Genomic DNA, 26,358 nt, shown 5'->3' on the forward strand with positions numbered 1-26,358 from the left:
CACCACAATTCAAAAGATAATGGTTAGTTATTACTTATTGCTCATTTACTCTGTGCCAGGCATAGTTTAAAATAACTGACATATAGATTAACTCAGAAAATGCCCTCAAGAAGCATTGTAGGTAATTACCATCATTATGCACCCCTACCAAATGAGGAAACTGAGGGATATAAAGGAGAACTGCCTTGCCCAAGGTCACACAGCCACATGGGAGGGAGAAGGGAATAAATATACAAGGAGTAAAGCAAGTGAACCATGTGACGAATTCAGAATCTGAGTCCCATAATATGCTGGAGATCCAAAATTCACTTCTATAATCTTTAAAATCAGATATATTGATGTGTAATTTATATAAATATGTGGCTCAGATGGTAAACAATCTGCCTGCAATGCTGGAGACCGAGGTTTGATCTCTGGGTCAGGAAGATCCCCTGGAGGAGAGTATGGCAACCCCCTCCAGTATTCTTCCCTGGAGAATTCCATGGACAGAGGAGTCTGGCAGGCTACAGTCCATGGAGTTGCAAACAGTTGGACACGATTAAGCGACTAACATGAACATGCATTTTTGATACCTTCTGATGAGTTTTGAAAATTTATATACCTTTGTAAATACCATCACAATCTGCATAGAACTTTCTGTCATATTAAAACATTCCCTCGTTCCCCTACCAAATTAATCTTTACCCCACACCAGGGCAACCAATGGACTGCTTCCTATCCCTCTAGATTAGACGTCTTTCCTAGAATTTTGCATAAATAGAATCATACAGCTCTACTTTCTGGTGCCTGGCTTCCTTTGCTCAGCCTGATCTTATTATTAATGTTGTTACATGTATTAGTGTAATATTAATAGGTTCTTCATTTTCACTACTGAGTGGTATTCCATTGTTAGGCAACATCACTGACTATACATCTATCTGCTGATGGACATTTTGGTTCTTTCTAACTTGGGGATAGTATAAATAAAGATTCTATGAACATTTTAATACAATTCTTTTTAAAAAATTATTTTATTTTTTACAATAATTTAAGTTTTGCTAGGCGTAAACACCTAGAATTGAAATGGTTGGTTTTAGATAAGGTAGCATTACTTTTGGAGAAGGCAATGGCACCCCACTCCAGTACTCTTGCCTGGAGAATCCCATGGACAGAGGAGCCTGGTGGGCTGCAGTCCATGGGGTCGCTGGGAGTCAGATACGACTGAGCAACTTCACTTTCACTTTTCACTTTCATGCATAGGAGAAGGAAATGGCAACCCACTCCTGTGTTCTTGCCTGGAGAATCCCAGGGACGGGGGAGCCTGGTGGGCTGCCGTCTTTGGGGTCGCACAGAGTCGGACACGACTGAAGTGACTTAGCAGCAGCAGCAGCAGCAGCATTACTTTTACAAGGAATTATCAAATGGATTTTTAATGCTATCACATTATAGCATTATAGTTTTAATTTACACTTTCCTGATGATTAAAGCTTTGGAATCTTTTCTAGTACTTACTGGCTATCTATATATCTTCTGCTGTGAAATACCTGTTTTAATCTTATCTTTTTTCCCAATTTAAACTGAGTTGTTTGTATTATTGGGCTTCTCTGGTGGACTCAGATGATAAACAATCCACCTGCAATGTGGGAGACCTGGGTTCAATCCCTGGGGTGGGAAGATCTCTTGGAGAAAGGAATGGCTACCCACTCCAGTATTCTGGCCTGGAATTATTGCATTATGAACATGGAATATTGTGAATTTCAGTACTTTGACAGATACATCTATTAGAGACATTTTCTCCCAATGTGTGATTTTTTGTTTTCAAAATAAAATCTTGAAAAGCAAACACTTTAAATTTTAATAAACTCCAGCTTATCTTTTTTGCTTTTATGTCTCACACAATTCTTTGTATTACATCTTAAAAATCTCTCCATGCTTCAAAGCAGTTTCTATGTTTCCCAACAGAAATTTTATACTGTTAGCTATTTTAAGTTTATAATCTATTTTGAATAAAACTTTAATTATTGTATAAATTTCAAGGTGCATTTGAAATATGTGAATATCCAATTATTTTATCATCATTTCCATATCAAATTACCCAGGAACATATGTCAAAAATCAACTAACAACTCTCAGTTACATTTCAGATCATTAGAGAGCAGGAAAAAGCATTGTTTCTATTCTTAAATAAGAAGATAGCTGGGAAGAATTTCAATTAACAACTTTTTTTTGACTACATCAGATATCTGAGATTATGGGGCAAAAAACGAGTCCAAAGTCTGGAGAGCTAGGTAGCTGCAGGGAGAAACGAGAACTCAAGCAGTTGTTTAACTGAGACAGAGAATGCCACAAACCATATAAAATGATTGTAAAAAAAGCTAAATAACATTCAAGATCAGATAGGTTAGTTCAGAAGAGAGAGAAATTATAGTAAAATTTAAATGCTGGAAATAAAAAAAAACCAACAAATGAAGAATGCCTTTTAAGGGATGGATTATCAGTATACTTGATACAACTGAGGAAGGATTCAGTGACATTGAAGAGAGGCAGGATACAAACACATTTACATAAATTTGTATGTGTGTAGGCTTCAACACAATATTTGTATTAGTGACCCTGAGATAATACAAAAGTACACAGAAAACAGGGTTTGTCTTTGTTGAAAAAAGACAGCTTAGTAAAAATGGCCTTTCCTATATGCACATGTCAGGAGGCAACAAGAGAAAAGAAATGTGGTATAGGATTTCGAATTTTCAGATACTTCCTGTGAAAGGTTTATTTGTTATTAGTATACACGTAGATGATGTATTAATATCAGAACAGTTACTAAATAAGGGGTACATAATTCTATTACAATGCTGTAGAGTTCTAGGATACATACAAAACAAACATTTAAGTGGCATGCACATACAAACTGATGTAGACAACAGAAAACTCAGAAAATATTCGCATATATTCAACACTGTGTAACTTATCATTTATTTCTTATTTTTAAAAATCTTCTTATTCTAGTAAATGTCCATGAACCAATACTGTTATAGTTCATTAAATGTCTTAATATTACACAAGAAACAACAGTTTTGATTAACATAAAGGCTATTATTAACTTTCTCAAACTGATAAATTTTTCCCTTATAACAAACTGAGTGATATTAAACTTTGATGACTCATTAAAAGCTTTGACATATTCAAATTGAGCTTTGACAGCTCAGTTATCAGATATTCAATGAGATCTCATTTTTTGGGTAATGGATTACTTATATATGCAGTAATATTAGATATCTTCCCCTGATACTCACCTGACTGATGAGGAAGAGATATGGACAAAAGCTATGGTCATTCAGGATTTGCCAGGGCTTTTTCCTGTGTGATATTTCTGATATACTTCACTGAGTTCACATGTCCACAGAAATCATATTCATAGGTTTGAGTATATGTCAGTATTAAGTATACTCGAACCTGCAGAAGCTCAGCAAAGAACAATTCTATTTCCTCATAGCAAAATGTCTGTGTACATGCAGGAGAAAATTCCATTCAATATTTATTCTTTGGCCCTGTTTCTTTCTATTTTGTACTCTTTCATCTTCTGTGCATAAGCCCCTTGGTTTTGCTGGGGGTAATATCCACTGCATTCTGACAAGGGACAGGAGAAAACATTAAGAATTTGAGAGATGTATTTAGTAAGACCTGTCATTAAGCCCTACATTTCACTATCTAGAGGTTAAAAATAGGATTTCAAGTTGGATGACAGTGGTTGAGAAATTTAAGCTAGGTATGGCATTAGAAAAAGAGGAAATGGTTATTGGTGAACAATGAATATATCATTATGTCATATATCATATGACATATGCCATTATATGTCATATAGTTATTACCCTTATGTTAGTCAAATAGAGGTTGGACATAGTAGAAGGATTCCCCACATCCATTACCTTGTTTTCTTGTCTGTTTTAATATACTGTAAGGTCTCTACCCTTTATGTTATTTTCTGCTTATTGAAAAAACTGGTGTTTGACTAACAGTTCTCACATTTACTCCATTCCCAATTTTCTCACTGTTTGATATCTCTGATGATGAGTGAATTTTGATTTGCTGGGACAAAGTTATGACATATTCATTACATTCCCAGAGTTCTTCTGCAGTGTGAGTTTTCTAAGGATTGAATGCCTAGAGTATTTCTTGTATTATTTTAGTTTCTTTACTGGATTGAATTCTCTGATCTACAATGAGGACTATACTCAAGATGAAACTGCCCATATAAAATATATTCCAAGAGATTTGCTCATGTTAAGTTTTCTGATGTTGAGTGAAACTAGTATCTTGCATAAGAACTTCCAAGTTTTTATTATATTCTTAGGAGTTCTCTCATATGTATTTTGTATTGTGAGACTTTATTTTCAGCTCAGAGTTTTTCCATCTTCATTATATTTATATTTTTATTTCCCTGTATGGGCTTTCTGATGTTCTCTAAGGCTTGATTTTTGACTGAAAGTTTTTCCACATTTATCACATTTGTAGGGTTTCTCTCCAGTGTGAGTTCTCTGATGTACTCTGAGGTTTGATTTCTGGCTGAAAGCTTCACCACAGTGATTACAATTATAGGGTTTCTCTCCTGTATGAGTTCTCTGATGTTTTCTTAGGACTGACTTCTCACTGAAAGATTTGGCACATTCATTACATCCATAGGGTTTCTCCCCAGTGTGAGTTCTCTGATGTCCTCTAAGATTTGATTTCTGCCTGAAAGTTTTTCCACACTCATCACATTTATAGGGTTTTTCCCCAGTGTGAGTTCTGTGATGTACTCTAAGGTTTGACTTCTGGCTAAATGCTTCCCCACAATGATTACACGTATAGGGTTTTTCCCCTGTGTGAATTCTATGATGTCCTCTGAGTTGTGATTTCTGGCCAAATGCTTTCTCACACTGATTACATTTATAGGGCTTCTCCCCTGTATGAGTTCTATGATGTTTCCTTAGGCCTGACTTCAGTTTGAAAGCCTTCCCACATTCATCACATTTATATGGTCTTTCACCTGTGTGAGTTCTCCGATGATTTCTTAGGCCTGACATATGGCTGAAAGATTTTCCACATTCATTACATTCAAAGGGTCTCTCCCCTGTATGAATTCTTTGATGTACTATGAGAATTGATTTATAGTTGAAAGATTTCCCACATTCATTACATTCAAAAGGTTTCTCTCCTGTGTGAGTTCTCTGATGTATTCTTAGTCCTGACTTTGCACTGAAAGCTTTCTCACATCCGTCGCATTTATAGGGTTTCTCTCCTGTGTGAGTTCTCTCATGTTTTCTTAGACGTGACTTCTCACTGAAAGCTTTCCCACATTGATGACATTCAAAGGGTTTCTCCTCCATGTGACTTTTCTGAGGCTGAATCAGGCATGAAGTTTTAGTGCAGGATTTTCCACATTCATTACACTCATAGGGTTTCAACATTATTTGAGTTTTCTTATGCACATTGCAAGCTGACTGGTAACCCAAAGTGTCTGTACATGTGCCATATTCATAGGTTTGTTCTATTGTGTGAATTCTGTGATGCACTGGGAGGGTTGAATTATGGCTGAAATTCTTTCCATATTCAAAGGATTTCACCCCTATATAAAATTTTTCCTGTTCTTTAGTGTGTAATTTTTGGCTGAAAGATTTCCCTTCTATGTCAGTTTTTTGAGTGATCTTACTAAAATTATTTCTGTTTTTAGTACATTCATATTTATTAAACTCATAGTGACTCTTCTCCTCTGGATGACTGCTCTGAGAAACCATCAAGGTTGATTTCTCATGTTGGTTTTCCCCAAATTTATTGAATTCATAAGGTTTCATTTTTGGATGGGTACTCTTAGACATAACAAGGGCAGTCTTATCAAGAAAATCTTTTCTACATTCATTATATTCAAAAGCTTGCTGCAAAGTCTGAATTGTCTGATGCTGGATAACTTTGTCTTTATGTCCAAAGGTTTTCACATTTTTACTACAAACAAAAGAATCCTCTCCAGTATTAGTTCTGCCGTCCTTAATACTGAAAAGCCAATTCTCACATACATTAGGCGCATAAGTCTTTTTTGAATATTGACAGTGTGGGGCCAGTGAGCTAAGAAGCAAGTAAGTAGACCCTGTAGTGTCAAATTTACAGGGTATTGTTTCTGCAGGAAAAATGTTTATGTCCAGAGTACATGGTTTTCCTGATATTTCTTGTTCCATAGTCAATGATTTGTTGATGAATAAAACTTGCCTCAAATGTTTGCCTTGGTTTTCTAGGCTCTCCTCTAAGAGTTCATCAGGTTGGAATTCTTCTAAAAATGAGAAAATTAAAAATATTTTATGATACTTAACACACTTATAAAATGAGATTTATATACCTATGCCCCATTATGTGTTTGACTCCTTGGTGTCTGGCTCAGTTTCTTTCCCCAAAATAATTTCAAGTTTATATTCTCTCTTCTTTTGTTGTTAAAAACTTTTTCTAGTGGAAAAAGAGAGAGCAATCTAGAAATGAAATTACACATATCTTTGGTAACTTAAACCATAATTTTCAAAACTGGAAAAAGAAGAGGATATAAAGGAAAGCAACAATTAAGAAAAGAGAATATATTTAAGAGAGCTGAATCCTGGGAACAGAGAAAACAAAGACTGGAATGAATTCGACAAGGATTTTGCTCTAAGTAGATAACAAAATGTATCAATGGAGAATTGCTTTTAGTGGCTTTACTGAGATAGAGTTTGCCTTAGGGAAGCACACCAGTGACTATATTCACAGTGAAACATAGAGTACAATGATAAGAAAACCACTAGTCTGTATGTTTCCAACTGGAGCTCCACCCTGGTCTGGGAACTAAGATTCTTCAAGCTACATGTATGGCAAACAAACAAACAAAAATCATGGCACCAACTTTCTTATGTTGAAAGAAAGAATCAGAAACATAAGTGTATAGGTGGAAGTGAGAAACCTGATGAGAGTTAAAGTAATTTTTCTGCCTGTGTTGGAGTTACCCCTCTTTCCTGGTTCTAGTGCCTTGGTATTATATCAGGGTTGTTCAGTAGTGAATCCCTCTTAATCATCAAATCTTTACTTTCCTTTTTTTTAATTTGTTCACTTATGTCCTCCAGACTAGTCTTGCTCCTGTCCAATCCTTAATTTCCATCTATTTTTCCACATATCTAGTTTTTATTCACTGCAAGATCTTAAGGATTGTGTTTCAAGTTGGCCCTAAAAATCTTTTAAGTATCCTTTTTTATATTTATTTACCACAAATTTCCTATGAACATTTGACTGCTATTGTCCTCTTGTTACCCACACTCCATGCAAAAATGTCATGCCCATGCTAAAAATATTTGAAGGCTTTGGTTATACTACCCTAGGTACCAACAGATGAAAGATTAAAGTGATGTAATTCAGAAAAAGAAAGTTTTACACTAACTATATGCTCATTATGTGTTCTTGCTACCAATCCTCTTAGCATGAGCATGCATGCATACTCAGTTGTGTTTGATTTTTTGCAAGCCCATGGACTATAGTCCACCAGGCTCCTCTGTCCATGGAATTTCCCAGGCAAGAATACTCGAGTGGGTTGCCATTTCCTCCTCCAGGGGATCTTCCTGACCCAGGGATCGAACCCAGGTTTCCTGTCTAGTACACATTATTTTCTGCTCTAATTTTTGATAGCGTATCAGTCCTCATTAAGTGGTTCATTTCCAACAATAACTTCATACTCACATTCTTTCCCTAAATTATCCTCCATTCTAGCCTTAGAACCCTTGAGAACGTAAGTGCCCTTCAGGTAGGGCACACTATTTTCCCAAATCTTAACAACAAAAAACAAAGTTTGTTAACATCCTTCTCACAAATTTAAGCAACATTTATTTTAAAACCTGAAAGAAGCTACTACCTGTATATCATTCACTTTATAAAGGGATAAAAGCACCCATATCTGTGACTTTACAGTAAATACCCATCACCAAAATGAAGAGGCATCTTAAAATTGAAGGAAAACCCATAAATGAGAAGCATTTTCTCTTTCTTGGTTGTACCTAAAATAATAGTTCACCTTTTAATCTATAGCACCATAGCTATGCTTTATGAAGCTTTGCTCACTTTTCCAAAATAAAACCTTCACTGTGATATTCTTTGCATCCCTCTATAAATTTAGTTATGTAGCGTGTTTGCATAGCTTTGTTTTCAGAACATACTACATTCATCTTTATAAAATATGCTATTTATATTTCTAGATAAGAGGTTGGTAAACTTTTTCTGTGAAAGGCCACAGAGTTAATGATTTAGGCTTTACTGGTTATTCAGTCTCTACTGTAGCTATTCAAGTCTGCCTTGTAGCTTGAATATGTAAACAAATGGATATTGCTGTGTTCCAATAAATGTTTCTTTGCCAAAACAATCAGTAGGCAGGATTTGGCATGTGGGCCACAGTTTTCCAAGCACTCTTCTAGAGTCCTGGAGAAGGAAATGGCAATCCACTCCAGTACTCTTGCCTGGAAAATTCCATGGATGGAGGAGCCTGGTAGGCTACAGTCTATGGGGTCGCAAAGAGTCAGACACGACTGAGTGACTTTAGTTTCTTTCTTTCTATAGTTCCTTTTGGAGAAGGAAATGGCAACCCACTCCAGTGTTCTTGCCTGGAGAATCCCATAGACGGAGGGGCCTGGTGGGCTGCAGTCTATGGGGTTGCAAAGAGTCAGACATGACTGAGCAACTAACACATACACACACACACACACACACACACATTCTAGAGTCCACAGGGTGTGAAACAAAATTAGAGAGGGATATTAAGGTTGACTACTTCTAATAAGTTCCTGTTTCTCCTTATAACTCTTGCAGTTTTTTGTTTTATGAATCTTGATGACAATTTATTTGGTGTACTAATATTTTGAACTTTTCTGTATCCTTTAAAAAGTATCTTCTTTAGCATTATCAAAATGTCCTTTTTCCACCTGTTTTTGACCTGAACTGAACTGCGAAATAAATAAACACTGAGTTGCTTTTATGTTTACTGGCTTAATAATCCATGACTACATTTTCAAACTTCCTAAACTATTTTGTAGATGTACTATTTGATGGGCTTCCCTAGTGGCTCAGTGGTAAAGAATCTGCCTGCCAAACAGGAGACGTGGATTCGATCCCTAGGTTGGGAAGATCCCTTGGCTAATGAAATGGCACCCCACTCCAGTATTCTTGCGTGGGAAATCCCATGGACAGAGGAGCTTGGAGGGCTACAGTCCATGGGGTCGTGAAAGAGTCAGACATGACTTAGTGACTAAGCAAGAACAATTTCTTTGATACAATATGATAGCCTTTTCTCTTAATAGGTGTATTTAATCCATTTACATTGAGAGTTGATATGTCAGATATGTTTGTCTTCCTCTGTTTTATGTTGTATGTTTGCATAGCTTTTGTGGTGAAAATTTTTAACACAGCAGGCCTAGACTGTTACCCTTAGAAAAGCCTGCTTACAAGATGAGCCCTTAACTAGCATTTGGGAACTCAGATTTCAAGATGGTTACCAGAATTGCTAAGAGGGGCTCAATGTACTTAAACTGTTTGTACAAAAAATATATTTATGCTGAATAATTAGCTTCTATCAGAAAGCCTAGAATTTTGATATATGGGTGCCTACAGTAAAAACTCTGGGTTCAGTTCAGTTCAGTTGCTCAGTCGTGTTCGACTCTTCGTGACCCCATGATTCATGCAGCACGCCAGGCCTCCCTGTCCATCACCAACTCCCAGAGTTCACTCAGACTCACGTCCATCGAGTCAGTGATGCCATCCAGCCATCTCATCCTCTGTCGTCCCCTTCTCCTCCTGCCCCCAATCCCTCCCAGCATCAGACTCTTCATTGCAAATGAACTTTCCAGGTAGATATTTCACACGAGTTGTCATAACTGGTTTTCTACTGACTTTGCCCCATACATCTGTTCTCTTTACTGATTTTGCTCTGCATGATTTCACAGTATAAATCTTAGTTACGAGTATGCCTATGTGCTGAGTCCTCCAGGTGAATTAATAAACCTGATGATGATCCTGAGGACCCTGATATAGTATTTATAAGAAACTTCTCTACTAATAGGTCTGTTTTCTTTAGTCTGTCAAATGTAAATAACTTTTAACAATTAGGAGGATTGCACTTTGCTCTAGTCTTTATCCTTTCTAACTATACAATTTCTTAATCTATTAATTTTGATTGTATCTAGTAATTTATTATATAATGATAAAATTAATTTATTTCTCTCTTCTGCTCTGTTACTCCCAATTTCAGTTTATTAACTTTTCTTAGTTTTTACCTTTTTACTGTTAAATATGCATCCATTACTTAATTTTTCAGTTTCAAAGGGTATACTTAGCTCCCATCTTCTAAAGATGAGAATATCAACATGCTTACATTCCATTGCTTTTAGTTGTCCCCTTCTCACATTTTATTAGATTTATTATTTCTAAAATTTCAAATGTAAAGACCTCTAATAGGAGAGTGCTGAAAAACATTTCAAACTGCTGACTTCTATCTAGGTGATCACTTCGGATTTAATTTTCTTGGATGCCTTCTGCCAGTATTCAGTAACTCACCTGGGGAACTTCTGTTTATAAATTCTTTCTCTAATAACCATGGATCTTCTCCTTGTTCCAACATGAAGATCAGTTCTGGCTTTGTAAAGCAGTACCCTGTAAATGGGAAATACTTTAGCACTTGAGTTAGCTGCATAGGTTTCATTGTTTCTGAATGTGAAGAAAGGTACAGCTTCAGAAATGGCACATTGAGGGTGCTTGCTAGAATTTTTTTTTGGTGGAGGGAATGATAGCAAAAACCATTTTCTTATACTTATAAGGGATCATTCTTCTTAAACCCGTAAGTCACAAGCCTAAATAACATTAAGTTCTAAAATTGTCAATGTCTGTTCCTTAAACAAGATTTCATCAGGACTGACTCTATAGCCAGCCATAATGGAGTAGAAGAACCAATTTACCTCTCCATGAGGGCTTCTCAGGTGGTGCTAGTGGTAAAGAACCTGCCTGCTAATGTAGGCAATGCGGGTTACATCCCTAGGTGGGCATGGTAATCCACTCAACTATTCTTGCCTGGAGAATCCCATGGACTGAAGAGCCTGGTGGGCTACAGTCCATGGGATCACAGAGTTGGACACGACTGAAGCAACCACACACACACACAAACACACACACACACACACACCTCCATATCAGACATCTAAACAAACCATACAAAGTGTATGAAATGGGTTTTAGACTTTAGAAAACAGGCAGTACAGACAGTGATACTTGAGAACAGAGAAACAAATGAGGTGAGCCCTGTGATTACCAAAGCTTATTGCTTAGAGAGTTTTCAACCCTAAACAAAAAGAGACCACCAAAACCGCTTGGTGGACTCACTAAGTTAAGGCAATAGAATTGGACCTCAAGAAAGTCATGACAAATAGGATTTGTAAGAGAAAATACAAGAGAAGAAAGATACAGAGTCTTTGTCTGATCCACAGAAGGGTCTCCTGAGTACTAACTTTTGAAAATGTAAGGAAAACACTTGAGGTTGGGGAAAAACCAGCGGAAAAGCGTAGGCTGAAATTTCACAAAGCACACAGAGAGGTATAAAACTTCCTAACCCATGGCCAATTGGATACAGTAACCAGAAGGGCATTTATTGCCTTGGTAGAGGGGCCAAATGAGTCTGAGAGTAAAATGAGTTCTGAATCCAATATAACAAAACTTAAAGCAAACCTTAAAAGGATTAAAGTAATTCCAAGTAATTTAAATTCATCCTAGGAAAGGGCCCAGAAGATTTCAGACAATACAGCAAAACTACCACTTAACAACGTAAAATCTGTAACATCTAGCCCTCGATAAAAAATTACTTAATATGAATAAAAGGGATATATTATTGTAATCAAGAAGAAAAATGAATCAGTAAGCCACAGAGTAAGAAACGACACATAAAATTAATAGTCAAGGCCATTAAAACAGTAAAAATACTCCATATGTTCATGAATATGATAAGAGAATTTATTAAAAAAAGTTCCTAACTGGAATTCTCAGTATGAAAAATATCTGAAATGAGTAAACAAATCAACCAAACAAGAAACAAAAAAAAATGGATAAGATTAATAACAGTATATACACACACACACACACACTACATATGGAAGGTTAAATGACAAAAGGCACAATGGATAACTTTAAGGTTAAAAACTATGAAAGAAGAAACCCACAGTGAATAAAGACTAGAAAATAATAAACAGTTATCTCTGACCTATGGGATAAAGTTGTCTAATATGGGTAACTAGTATTTCAGAAGGAACAAAGAGAGAATGGAAAAAGCAATAATGGGCAAAAGTTAGATTTTTGAAAAGCAAAGTGAAAGTGAAAGTCGCTCAGTTGTGTCTGACTCTTTGCAACCCCATGGACTATACAGTCCATGGAATTCTCTAGGCCAGAATACTGAAATGGGTAGCCTTTCCCTTCTCCAAGGGATCTTCACAACCCAGGGATTGAACCAAGGTCTTCCGCATTAGAGGCAGATTCTTTACCAGCTGAGCCACAAGGGAAACCCAAGAAGTGTATAAATCCATGGACCTAAGAAGCTAAATAAACACCAAGGAGAAGAAACATGAAGAACACCACACCAAGATACATTATAATTAAATTGCTAAAGTCACAGATAAAAAGAAAATGTTGAATAGAAAAAGACATAATATGTATGGAAGAAGAAAAAAGAATGGATGCCTACTTTTTGTCACAAATTATATGTCAGAAGACTATGAAGTAACAATTTTAAAGTACTGAAAGAAAAGAGCCCGCCTAGAATTTTATACATGACTAATATAAGGCATTTTCAAACAAATAAAAATTGAAAGACTTTATCACCAACTGATATGTATTACAGGAAAGTTAATTCTCTGAAAGAAATTCTTCAGCTAGAAGAAAAATGAGATCAGGTGGAAATCTGGATTAATATATAGAAAAAAAGAGCACCATAATCTGGACACAAGTGGATAAAAATAAAATAAACTTTTATCATTTTCAGAACTCTTAAAAATAGTAAATTGTGTTTTAAAACAACAATAATGTACTGTAGGAGATGGGAAATAGTGAGAGTTAGGAATATTGGGGATTTTAAACTTATGTAGATGAAGCATGCAGAGTTGCTGAGAAATTTACCAATATTTATTATAAGTTCAGTTCAGTTCAGTTCAGTTGCTCAGTTGTGTCCAACTCTGCGACCCCATGGACTGCAGCATGCCAGGCTTCCCTGTCCATCGCCAACACCTGAAGCTTGCTCAAACTCATGTCCATTGAGTTGGTGATGCCATCCAACCACCTCATCCTCCGTCATCTCCTTCTCCCGCCTTCAATCTTTACCAGCACAAGGGTCTTTTCCAATGAGTCAGTTCTTAGCATCAGGTGGCCAAAGTATTGGAGCTTCAGCTTTAGCATCAGTCCTTCCAATGAACAACCAGGACTGATCTCCTTTAGGATTGACTGGTTTGATCTCCTTGCAGGCCAAGGGACTCTCAAGAGTTTTCTCCAACACCACAGTTCAAGAGCATCAATTCTTCGGCACTCAGCTTTCTTTATAGTCCAACTCTCACATCCATACATGACTAATGGAAAAACCATAGCTTTGACTAGATGGACCTTTGTTGGCAATAGTAATGTCTCTGCTTTTTAATATGTTGTCTAGGTTGGTCATAGCTTTTATTCAAAGGAGCAAGTGTCTTTTAATTTTATGGCTTCAGTCACCATCTGCAGTGATTTTGGAGCCCCCAAAATAAAGTTTCTCACTGTTTCCATTGTTTCCCCATCTATTTGCCATGAAGTGATAGGACCGGATGCCATGATCTTTGTTTTCTGAATGTTGAGTTTTAAGCCAACTTTTTCACTCTCCTCTTTCACTTTCATCAAGAGGCGCTTTAGTTCTTCTTTGCTTTCTGCCATCAGGGTGGTGTCATCTGCATATCTGAGATTATTGATATTTCTCCTGGCAATCTTGATTCCAGCTTGTGCTTCATCCAGCCCGACATTTCGCATTATGTACTCTGCATATAAGTTAAATAAGCAGGGTGACAATATACAGCCTTGACATACTCCTTTTCCTATTTGGAACCAGTCTGTTGTTCCATGTCCAGTTCTAACTGTTGTTTCTTGACCTGCATACAGATTTCTCAGGAGTCAGGTCAGGTGGTCTGGTATTCCTATCTCTTGAAGAATTTTTCAGTTTGCTGTGATCTACACAGTTAGAGGCTTAGTCAATAAAGCAGATGTTTTTCTGGTACTCCTTTCCTGTTTCAATGATCCAACAAATGTTGGCAATATGATCTCTGGTTCCTCTGCCTTTTCTAAAACCAGCTTGAACATCTGGAAGTTCACGTATTGCTGAAGCCTGGCTTGGAGAATTTTAAGCATCACTTTACTAGCATGTGAGATGAGTGCAATTTTGTGGTAGTTTAAGCATTCTTTGGCTTACCCACCCACAAATGATTGATTTGTTTCCTGTGTTTACACTGTCAACTGCATGACATTTTTACTATGTAAGTTAAAATTATTTATATTTTGGAGATTGACCCTTTGTCAGTTGCTTTGTTTGCAAATATTTTCCCCCATTCTGAGGGTTGTCTTTATGTCTTGTTTGTGGTTTCCTTTGTTCTGCAAAAGCTTTTAACTAGGTCCCACTTGTTTATTTTTATTTTCATTACTCTGGGAGGTGGGTCAAAAAACATCTTGCTCTGATTTATGTCAAGTAGGTAAGTAAGTGTTAGTCGCTCAGTTGTGCCTGACTCTTTGCGACCCCACAGACTGCAGTCCACCAGGCTCCTCTGTCCAGGAGATTTTTCCAGGCAAGGATACTGGAGTAGGTTGCCATTTCCTTCGAAGAGTGTTCTTATGTTTTCCTCTTAAGAGTTTTATAGGGTCCAGTCTTACATTTAGGTCCTTAATCCATTCTGAGTTTATTTTTGTAGATGGTGTTAGGGAATGTTCTAATTTCATTCTTTTACATGTAACTGTCCAGTCTTCCCAGTACCACTTATTGAAGAGACTGCCTTTTTGCTATCGTTTAGTCTTGCCTCATATGTCATAGATTAGGTGACCACAGGTGCATGGGTTTATTTCTGGGCTTTCTATCCTGTTCCACTGATCTATATTTGTTTTTGTGTCAGTACCAAATTGTCTTTTTTTCTCTTAAAATGAAACAAAGATGAATATTTTATTAATAAAAGATACAACTCTCAAAGAAGATAGACATCATAAACCATTAGATACCTAACAACCAAGAAACAAAGATACATAAAACAAAAATAAGAAATATAAGGGAAAGCAAAAAATATATAATCATTGTAAGACATAATAACATTTCTCTGAGAATATTTTATCAAGTGCAGAAAAAATAATAGAAGCACCTTGAATGAGGTCATTAATAATTTAAATATAATAGATTTCTATTTATAGTACTCATATCCTATACAAATATATTTAAAATTTTGTATCTCATACATTGTTATTAGATGTCCATAGGACATTTAGAAAAACTGGCAAAAAGATAAACATTACTAAATTTCAAAAAGTAGAATTCTTTTTGTGATTCATACATATACGCATATATTATTTTTGAAATTATTATCCATTATAGGTTATTATATGGAGAAGGCAATGGCTACCCACTCCAGTACTCTTGCCTGGAAAATCCCATGGATGGAGGAGCCTGGTAGGCTTCAGTCCACGGGATCGCAAAGAGTCAGACACGACTGAGTGACTTCCCTTTCACTTTTCACTTTCATGCATTGGAGAAGGACATGGCAACCCACTCCAGTGTTCTTGCCTGGAGAATCCCAGGGATGGCAGAGCCTGGTGGGCTGCCATCTACGGGGTCGCACAGAGTCGGACACGACTGAAGTGACTTAGTGGCATAGGTTATTATAAGATATTAACCATAGCTTCCTGTGCTATACAGTAAACTTTTGTTGCTTGTTGCATATCTATTTAAGTTAGAAATCTAACATTCTATTTATACTAAGTCAAACAAGTACAATAAAAATGCCATAAATTTTTTAGTTAGAAAAATTCATAGGTTTTCTAAAATATATATATATTATACATATTATTTATATATGTGTATACAAGAGCGTTTCTACTATGCTTGATAAAGGCTTGAGAAAGAACATCAAAAAAGATCTTCATATATTCCAGCAGTCTTTAAACATGGCTACTCATTAGAAACATATCTGGAGCTCTGGTGAAAAAAAAAATCAAAACCTGGGCATTTTCAAAAAATTCCAAGATAATTCTGAATTTTATGCATCTGAATTGTAAAAAGTGATTACAGGTTTTTCTATTAAATGGTACTTTTGGTGATATAGAATTCTATCATTTTTCTGTTGACCAATGATGATATAATGGTATTGCTACAGTTACATAATCACAATAGAGAAAGATGTTTATCAGTTTTCACAATCAATAGACAAAAAGATAATTACAGTTGCAAGTCATAATGGGAACATGATTAACCTAACAATATAAAATAATTATATACAATCTGGGGGGATCAAGTAGAGTCATGTGGTTAAGTGGAACTGGATACATGCACATGTTTTCATCTGTTCAGTTAGTCTATATATCTTTTGGTGTACTTAATCCATTTACATTTAAGCTAATTATTGATATGTATGATCCTATTACTGTTTTCTTAATTGTTTGGGGTTTATATTCTGTAGGTAGGTCTTTTTCTTTTCTTGTTTTCTGCCTAGAGAAGTTCCTTTAGCATTTGTTGTAAAGCTGGTTTGGTGGTGCTGAATTCTCTTAACTTTTGCTTATCTGGAAAGCTTTTGATTTGTTCAACAAATCTGAAGAAGACTCTTTCTGGGTAGAGTATTCTTAGTTGTAGGTTTTCCCATTTCATCACTTTAAATATATCATGTCATTCCCTTCTGGTATGTAGAGTTTCTGTTGAGAAATCAGCTGATAGCCTGATAGGAGCTCACTTTTATGTTGTCGTTTTTCCCTAGTTGGTTTTAATATTTTATCTCTGCCTTTAATTTGTGTCAGTTTGATTACTATGTGTCTCAGTGTGTTCCTCCTTGTGTTTATCCAGCCTGGAGCTCTCTCTGCTTCCTGGACTTGGTTGCCTATTTCCTTTCCCATGTTAGGGAAGTTTTCAGCTATTATCTCTTCAAATATTTTTTCAGGTCCTTTTCCTCTCCCTCTTCTCCTTCTGGGACCCTTGTAATGCGTTTAATGTTGTCCCAGAGGTCTGTCCCAGCCTATTATTTAAAATAGGCTGTCTTCATTTCTTTTCATTCTCTTTTTTCTATATTCTGTTCTGCGGCAGTGATTTCCACCATTCTGTCCTCCAGGCCACTTATCTGTTCTTTTGCCTCAGTTATTCTCCTATTGATTTCTTCTAGTGTATTATTCATCCCTGTTTGTTCTTTGTCCTCCTAGGTCTTTGGTAAACATTTCTTGCATCTTCTCAATCTTTGCCTCCATTCTTTTTCCAAGATCCTCAATCATCTTCAGTATCATTATTCTGAATTATTTTCTGGAATGTTGCCTATTTCCACTTCATGTAGTTGTTTTTTTCTGAGGTTTTATCTTGTCCCTTCATCTAGGACATAACTTTCTGCTTTTCCAAGCTAATTAAGTTTCTGTAATGTGGCTTTTGTTTTAGTCACTGTGGGACTGTGGTTATTTTTGCTTCTTCTGTCTGCCCTCTGATGGAGGTTAAAAAGCTTGTGTAAGCTTCCTGATAGGAGGCACTGGCAGTGGGGAAAAACTGGGTCTTGCTCTGTTCGGCAGGGCCATGCTCAATAAAGCTTTAATTCAAGTACCTGCCGATGAGTGGGGTTGTGCTCCCTCCCTGGTAGTTTTTTGGCCTGAAGCTACCCAGGCCTTGGGTATATGGGCTCTTTAGTAGGGCTAATGGCAACTTCCAAGAGGGTTTACACCAAGGGGGACCTTCCCAGACTGCTGCTGCCAGTGCCCCCATCCCTGTGGTGAGCGCCTGCCAATCCATGCCTACACAGGAGACCTTCCAACACCAGCAGGTAGTTTTGGTTCAGTCTCCTGTGGGGTCACAGATCCTGTCCTCTGAGTCTTGGTGTATGCAAGATTTTGCTGGTGCCCTCCAAGACTGGAGTCTGTTTCCCCCAGTCCTGTGGAAGTCTTATAATCAAATCCCACTGGCCTTCAAGTTCAGATTCCCTGGGGATTCCCAGTCCCTCTGTTGGATCCCCAGGCTGGGAAGCCTGACAGAAGATCTTCATAAGCCCAAACTTCAAAAGAACCAACAGATGCATTTTATGTCTCAATATCTAAAGAGAAAGAAATCTAGCTTTAGGTTTTGGTTAAACTTTAAATATCTTTCCACTTCTGAATTTACTGTTTTCAACTATTTACAACAGATATGCCAGCTTTGTTTCTACATTGCAACTCAGAGTTAATGCTTCTTGTCACTTAATTTGGAAATCTTTACCCTTGTACCAAACTTCAGATTACCTTTCTGATATATTAACAAAATAGAATTAAGTGAAGAGGATGGAACTGAAATTTAGACCACACTTTTTTATTCTTGTTAATGTTCAGTTGTTAAGATTTGTCTGAATCTTTGTGACCCCATGAACTGCAGCACACCAGGCTTCCCTGTCCTTCACTATCTCCCTAGGTTTGCCCAAACTCATGTCCACTGAGTTGGTGATGCCATCAAACGATCTCATCCTTTGTTGCCCCCTTCTTCTCCTGCTCTCATTATTTCCCAGCATCACAGTTATTTCCAGTGAGTCAGCTCTTCATATCAGGTGGCCAAAGTCCTGGAGCTTCAGTTCTAGCATCAGTCCTTTCAATGAATATTTAGGGTTGATTTCCTTTAGATTGACTGGCTTTATCTTGCTGTCCAAGAGACTCTCAAGAGTTTTCTCCAGAACCAAAATTTGAAAGCATCAATTCTTTGACACTCAGCCTTCTTTATGGTTCGACTCTCACATCCATACAGAACTGCTGGAAAAACCATAACTTTGACTATATGGACTTTTGTCAGCAAAGTGACATCTCTGCTTTTTAATATGATGTCCAGGTTTGTCCTAGTTTTTCTTCAAGGAGCAATGGCTGCAGTCATTCTCCGCAGAGATTTTGGAGCCCAAGAAAATAAAATCTGTCACTAGTTTCCACTTTTTCTCCACCTATTTACCATGAAGTGATAGGACCAGATGCCATGATCTTAGTTTTTGAATGTGGAGTTTCAAGCCAGCTTTTTCATCACCCTCATCATCCTCAGCTCTTTAGTTCCTCCTTGCTCTCTGTCATTAGAATGGTATCATCTGCATACCTGAGGTTGTTTTCTTCCAGCTACCTTGATTCCAGCTTGTGAGTCATCCAGCCCAGCATTTTGCAAGATGTACTCTGCATATAAGTTAAAAACTTACATATTAAATTCTACTCAAAGTGAGCTTATTCTAATTTTGGATTCACTTTTTAAAACCACAGCATTAGCAGCAACAATCAGATTGCCCAAATAATGCACCTTCCCTTAGAGATGTTCTGCTTATCTGTATTCTATTTTTTTTCTCTGTAATGACTGAGCCATTTATATTGTTCTGTCATGCAGTGATTCCCCTCTCCCTTTCCTCTCCATTCTGCTGTACTCATGCCTTGAGGAGCCCCCCCCCCCCCCCCGCCCCATACATGTCTTATTTAAGAATACTTTTAAATTAACAGAAAAATGGCAGAGAGAAAGGAGAATTCTTGTATAACTTGTATCCAACTTACCCTACTGTTAACATTCTTTATCACTAGCATGTTTGACGTACCTATTAATATAATAATGATATACTATTATTAAGTAAAATCTATACTTTATTCAGATTTCCTTGTTTTTTAACCTAATCATTTTTCTTTTCCTGTTCCACAATTGCATCCAGGATACCACATTATATTTGGTTATCTTGTCTCTTTAGCCTCCTCTGGAGTATAAGTAATCATTTTTTAAAATATAATCTTGACAGTTTAGAGGACATTGTAAGAAGGCTTCAGTTTTGGTTTGTCTGGTGTTTTTCTCATAGTTAAAAATGGTGTTGTGTTTCTGGGAGAAGGACCACAGAGGTAAAATGACTGTCATTCTTACCCCACCAAATCAAGGGTACATGCTATCAATATGATTAATCAATGATGATAACCTGGTTAAAATTATATCAGGATTCTCCAATGTAGTTACTTCCCAACCTCACCCGATACATATTCTTTATTATCATTATTATTATTAATTTTTAGCATGCAGAGTGGCATGCAGGATCTTTTTTCTGACCAGGGATTGAACCTGTGCCCTCTTCAGTGGAAGTGGGGAGTCTTAAACATCAGACTATCAGCTAAGTCCCTATATTGTACTCTGAGAAGAAAGTCACTAGGCAAAACCCACTAAAGTGAAAGTCACTCAATCATGTCTGACTCTTTGCAACCCCATGGACTTTACAATCCTTGGAATTTTCCAGGCCAGAATACTGGAGTGGGTAGTCATTTCCTTCTCCAGGGGATCTTCCCAACCCAGGGATCAAACCCTGGTCTCCCACATTGCAAGTGGATTCTTTACCAACTGAACCACAAGGGAAGCAAGCGGTGGGAAATTTTGCTCCACTTCCTTGAAGGTACAGTAACTATATTGTTAGTAATTCTGTGTTGGAGATTTTACGGTTCTCTCCCATTTACTTACTTAATCATACTTATCTGTATGATTAATTGTATTAATCAACCACACTTACTAGTATGGACTCATAAGTAATTTATACTTTGAGTTATAAACCAACACTATTTTATTATGTATCATTTTATTGTTCAAATTGTTACAGCTTTAGCTATTGCAAGGTCTTTCGGTTAGGCTCCTATGGTCTTTGACATACCGCCATCATTCTGTTTTTTGAGTATTTCCTTATGTTCTTACATACTCATCTTGCATGTTCCATGTTCCAGCTCTAGAACCAGCCATTTCTCCAAGGAACTTTGGTTTCTCTTAATTGGAAAATTATACTAGAAACTACATATAGATCTATGTTATTTTCTATTTCTTTATAATTTTGTTTTGGAAGACAAAGGGTTTCTAGGAATTTGACCATTTCGTCTAGGTTGTCCAATCTGCTGTCATATAATTACTCATAGTATTTTCATAAATATTTTATTTCTGTGGAATTGGTAATATTGCCCCAATTTCATTTCTGATTTAGGTAATTTGAGCCTTCTTTTTTTTTCTTATTCATCTAGCTAAGGTTTGTGAATTTTGCTTCTTTGTCAAAGAACTAACTTTTGGTTTCACTAATTTCTTGTTTATCCATTTATTTATCTCTTTTCTAATCTGTATTATAATATCTTCTTCTTTCTGCTAACTTTAGGTTTAGTTTGTTCTTTGGTCTCTACTTCCTTAAGGTGTAAAGTCAGGTCATTGATTTTAGAGCTTTTTTCTTGTTTGATATATGTGTTTACAGGTATAAATTCCCACCTTAGTGTTACTTTCACCATATCCCATGAGTTTTGGTATATTGTATTTATATTTTTACTGTCTCAAGATATTTTCTAATTTCTCTCGTGATTTCTTCACTCACTGGTTAAGAGCATGCTATTTTCTATATGCTTCCCTGGTGGCTCAGACAGTCAAGCGTCTGCCTGCAATGAGGGAAACCCGGGTTCAGTCCCTGGGTCGGGAAGATCCCCTGGAGAAGGAAATAGGAACCCACTCTAGTATTCCTGCCTGGAAAATCCCATGGACGGAGGAGCCTGGTGGGCTACAGTCCATGAGGCTGCAAAGAGTCAGACACGACTGAGTGACTTCACTTTCTATTTTCTATATATTTATGACATTCCATTTTCTGTTAATGATTTATTGTGTTTGGAATAGACACTACATATGATTTCAGTCTTTTAGAATGTGTTAAAACTTGTTTTGTGGTCTATTTTAGAGAATGATCCACGTGCACATCAGAAAAAAATATGTAGTTTACTGAACTTGGGTGGAGTCTTCTCTGTTAGGTTCAGTTGTTTTATGATGTTCAAGTCCTTTATTTAATCTTTCTCTGGTTGTTTAATCCATTATTGAAAGTGGAATACAGAAGTGTTCATTACTGTAGAATCATATGCTTCTCCCTTCAATTGTCAGTGTTTGCTTCATATATTTTGAGACTCTGATGTTTGATACATATATGCTTATGCATTTCTTTTTTTTTTTTTTTTGTGGACTGACCCTTTCGTCAATATATAATGTTCTTTTTTTTTTTCCTCTTGTAACAGTTTCTGACTCCAAGTCTATTTTGTCTATTAATAGAATAGCCTTCTCTACTGTCTTTTGGTTACTATTTGCATAGAATATCTTTTCCCATCTTTCATTTTCAACCTAAGTGTGTTTTTAGATCTAAATTAAGTCTCTTATAAGACAGCATAAAGTTGGTTCATTTTTAAAATTCTAACAATCTCTCTCTTTTGATACAGTTTAATCCATTTACACTTGAAGTATTTACTGACAAGGAATGACTTACTTTAGCCACTTTGCCACCAGCCTTTGGTATATATTATAGTTTTTTTGCCCTCATTTTCTCCATGACTAGCACCATTTGTGTTTAGCTGATTGTTTTGTTCTGATAAATTTTGATTTGTCTCATTTGTTTATGTATATTCTGTAGATTTTTTTTGTGGTTATCACAGGGGTTATATACATAGTTATAAGAATTTAATTTAAATCGATATCATCTTGACATCAATCATATGAAAGCCCCTACAGTTCTGTCCTCTACGTTTATGCTACTCATCTCACAAATTACATCTGTTTACACTGTGAGCCCAATAATATAGATGCATAATCATTTTTATTTATTTGTTAGTTTTGCAGAATATAAAAAGTGAAGCAACACACCAAAGTGAAAACTAAAACTGGCTTTTCTATTTGTCCATACCTTGGGCTTTACTGGAGATTTTAGATGCCGGTCACCATCTAACATCCTTTCATTTCAACCTGACGGACTTCCTTTAACATTCCTTAAGGGCACCTCCAGTGGTAATGAACTCCCTCTAATTTTCTTAGAATTTCTTAATTTCTCCCTCAATTTTAAAGCACTATCTTGCTGCTGCTGCTGCTAAGTCGCTTCAGTCATGTCCGACTCTGTGCAACCCCATAGATGGCAGCCCACCAGGCTCAGCCGTCCCTGGGATTCTCCAGGCAAGAACACTGGAGTGGGTTGCCATTTCCTATGGATATAGAATTCTCACTTGACAGTTCATTTCTTTCAGCATACATTATCCCACTGCCTTCTGTTCTCCAAAGTTTCTGGGGGGAATAGGGAGATAATTGTGCTCAGGGTCCCATGCATGTGATGAGTCACTTTTCTTACTGCTTTTAAGATTCTCTGTATATATTTTGACAGAGTATGTTTCTCAGTTTGGGTCTTTTGGGGCTTATACTTGGAGTTCATTGAACTTGTTGGATTTATAGATTCATGTATTTCATCAAGTTTGGAGTTTTTAGCCATTATTTTTTCAAGTAACTTTTTATTCCTTTTTCTTCTCTTTTGGGACTCACACTATGCATTCATTTTTCCTCTTGATGGTACCCCGAAAGTCTTTTGGTCTGTTCACTTTTCCTCATTCTTGTTCCTTTGTGATTCTCAGATTAGGTAATTTCAATTGTCCTATCTTCTAGCTCTTTTTCTGTCTTTCTGTCTCTTGTTGAAGTCCTATAGTGAATTTTGCATTTCAGAAAAATTTTCAACTGCAGAATTTCTGTTTTGTTCCTTTAAATTTTTCCTTTTTTTTTTTTGCTGTTCTAATTTTATCCATATGTTGTTTTCCTAATGTCCTTTAGTTCTTTTCCATGTTTTCTCTTTGCTTTTTGGTCATATTTAAGACAGTTATCTTAAAGTACTTCTCCAGAAAATTTGATGTCTGGGTTCCTCAAGGGTGGTTTTTCCTGTCAATTCCTCTGTATACTTTGTGATGTTTCATTGAAAATAGGGCATTTGATTATTAAAATGTGTCAACTCTGGAAATCAGATTTTCCTCTTTCCCAGGGTTTGCTAGTATTATTATTGACTGTTGGAGGCTGTAGTAGTCCAAGTGTCTTGAGATTTACCCAAACTATTTTTTTGTACAGTCAATTGCTTGTACTGTGTGGATCACCAAACTCTCTGTTCCTTTGGTTCACATTTAGCTGATATTTTGATGGAATTCCTTGATAGAAGCTAAAAAATAAAAAACTGCCCAAAACAAACAACACAAAAATGAGAGAACCACCTCTCCCTATCTGCAAACTGGATCTATTCTGTGGCACTCCGTCACCACTTACCTAGGTTTGTTTTATGCCAGAAGTCAGACTGTGGTGGAAGCTTAAGGTCTTCTCCAGTCTTAGATTCTGAGTATGTGTCTTGCCCAGGCAAGTCAATGGCTTTTTAAATTCACCTATGTTTTTGGCTACTTTTGAGTGTCCTAATTTTCAAGAATCTTTCCCCAGCTTATCCTCTTTGTCTTACATGGCCTATTGTATATCTCCACTCATAATCTCTTGCCCCAGGCATCTATGGACTTGTAGTCTGCTTTGTGTCTTTTAGGAGCATGTCTTGTCACTTTTCCCGCCCGTACTCTGTATTATGTGAAACAGATGAACACCTTGAGTTAACCCTTTAGGTATCCCCCCCAATAGGTCAGAACAGACATACAAAATAATTTGCAAATTAATTTGTAAATTTTCTGGTTTGAGGAAGGACCTGGGAACTGGGAAGCCATCTGCTCAAGACCAAGACCATCACTGTACTCAGCAGTGTGTGGGACAAATATGAGTAAAAACACTAAAGAATTTTCTACCATTTTGTAGATGACCTTTTCTTGATCGTGTATTTGTTTAGTTGCTTAACTATAAAACTTCACTCTTCAGAGTTCTGACAAACTTTTAAAACATTGTTTCTACGGGGGAATGAGAGCTTGGAGTTTTCTAGCTCACTATTTTATTGACAACATTATCTCTTACTATTGAATTTTAAGAGCTCTTTGTATATTCTGTACAATTCCTGAGTACAAGTACAATTAACAAATTTTCTTCCAGTCCATGGTTTTTGTTTTCATTCTCTTAACAGTGTCTTTCAGAGCACCATTTTAAAATTATAATGAAGTCCAAAATATCAATTTTTTTCTTTCATAAATCTTCTTTTGGTGTTGTTATGTAAAAATGTATTGACAACCCTAGTTCACAGATATTCTATGTTTTTGGCTTCTAGATGGTTCTGTTTTACATTTTACACTTATGCCTATGATCTATATTAAGCTTGTTTTTGGGTAAGATATGAGGCCTGAATTTGAGGTTGTTGTTTCTATAACATATGGACATTCAATTGTTCTGGCACTACTTGATGAAAGGTTATACATTCTCCATTGAATTGCCTTTGAACTTTGTCAAAATTCACTTTATTATGTTTGTGTATATCTACTCAAGTTTCCATTCTGTTCCACTCAATAACAAGAGTATTCTTTCACCAATATCATATACCTTGAAATTGGGAAATATCATTCTCTGTTATCAGATTCATTTTGGCTATTGTAGACCCCTTGATTTTCCATATAAATCTTAGAATCAGTTTACTGATAAAAATTTCCTGTAATCAAGACAGATACTGCCTTGAATCTATAGATCAAGATAGCAGAAAGAACTGATATCTTAAGTTGTCCAATCCATAAATAAAAAACATCTCTCCATTATTTGGATATTGTTCAATTTCTTTCATCTGCATCTTGTAGTTTTCTGCAAACATATTTTGTAGATTTATCCTTAAGTACTTCCTCTTTTTGGAAGGAAAGTTACGACCAACCTAGATAGCATATTCAAAAGCAGAGACATTACTTTGCCAACAAAGGTTCGTCTAGTCAAGGCTACGGTTTTTCCTGTGGTCATGTATGGATGTGAGAGATGGACTATGAAGAAGGCTGAGCACCAAAGATTTGATGCTTTTGAACTGTGGTGTTGGAGAAGACTCCTGAGAGTCCCTTGGACTGCAAGGAGATCCAACCAGTCCATTTTGAAGGAGATCAGCCCTGGGATTTCTTTGGAAGGAATGATGCTAAAGCTGAAACTGCAGTACTTTGGCCACCTCATGCAAAGAGTTGACTCATTGGAAAAGACTCTGATGCTGGGAGGGATTGGGGGCAAGAGGAGAAGGGGACAACAGAGGATGAGATGGCTGGATGGCATCACTGACTCGATGGACGTGAGTCCGGGTGAACTCCGGGAGTTGGTGATGGACAGGGAGGCCTGGCGTGCTGCGATTCATGGGGTCGCAAAGAGTGGGACACGACTGAGCGACTGTTCTGATCTGACTTCCTCTTTTTAACAAAATTATTATTATTTTTTGTACT

The 26,358-nt window shown here is 36.7% G+C and overlaps 1 protein-coding gene across 3 annotated transcripts in view; it reads right to left on the bottom strand.

The window, feature by feature from the left end:
- LOC133253028 (zinc finger protein 782-like) overlaps window positions 1-26,358 on the bottom strand; it is a 90,559-nt gene continuing 64,201 nt past the window's right edge. For all 3 annotated transcript variants that reach the window (XM_061426187.1, XM_061426186.1, XM_061426188.1), the window contains exons 4-5: window positions 10,564-10,659; window positions 1-6,283 (exon numbers count right to left, since the gene is read on the bottom strand). In XM_061426187.1, coding sequence (XP_061282171.1) covers window positions 4,413-6,283; window positions 10,564-10,659 — 1,967 coding nt within the window. In that variant the 3' untranslated portion in view covers window positions 1-4,412. The remainder of the gene's footprint in view (window positions 6,284-10,563; window positions 10,660-26,358) is intronic.

This window comes from Bos javanicus, chromosome 8 (genome assembly GCF_032452875.1).
Source record: "Bos javanicus breed banteng chromosome 8, ARS-OSU_banteng_1.0, whole genome shotgun sequence".
In the NCBI taxonomy this organism is placed as follows: Eukaryota; Metazoa; Chordata; class Mammalia; order Artiodactyla; family Bovidae; genus Bos; species Bos javanicus.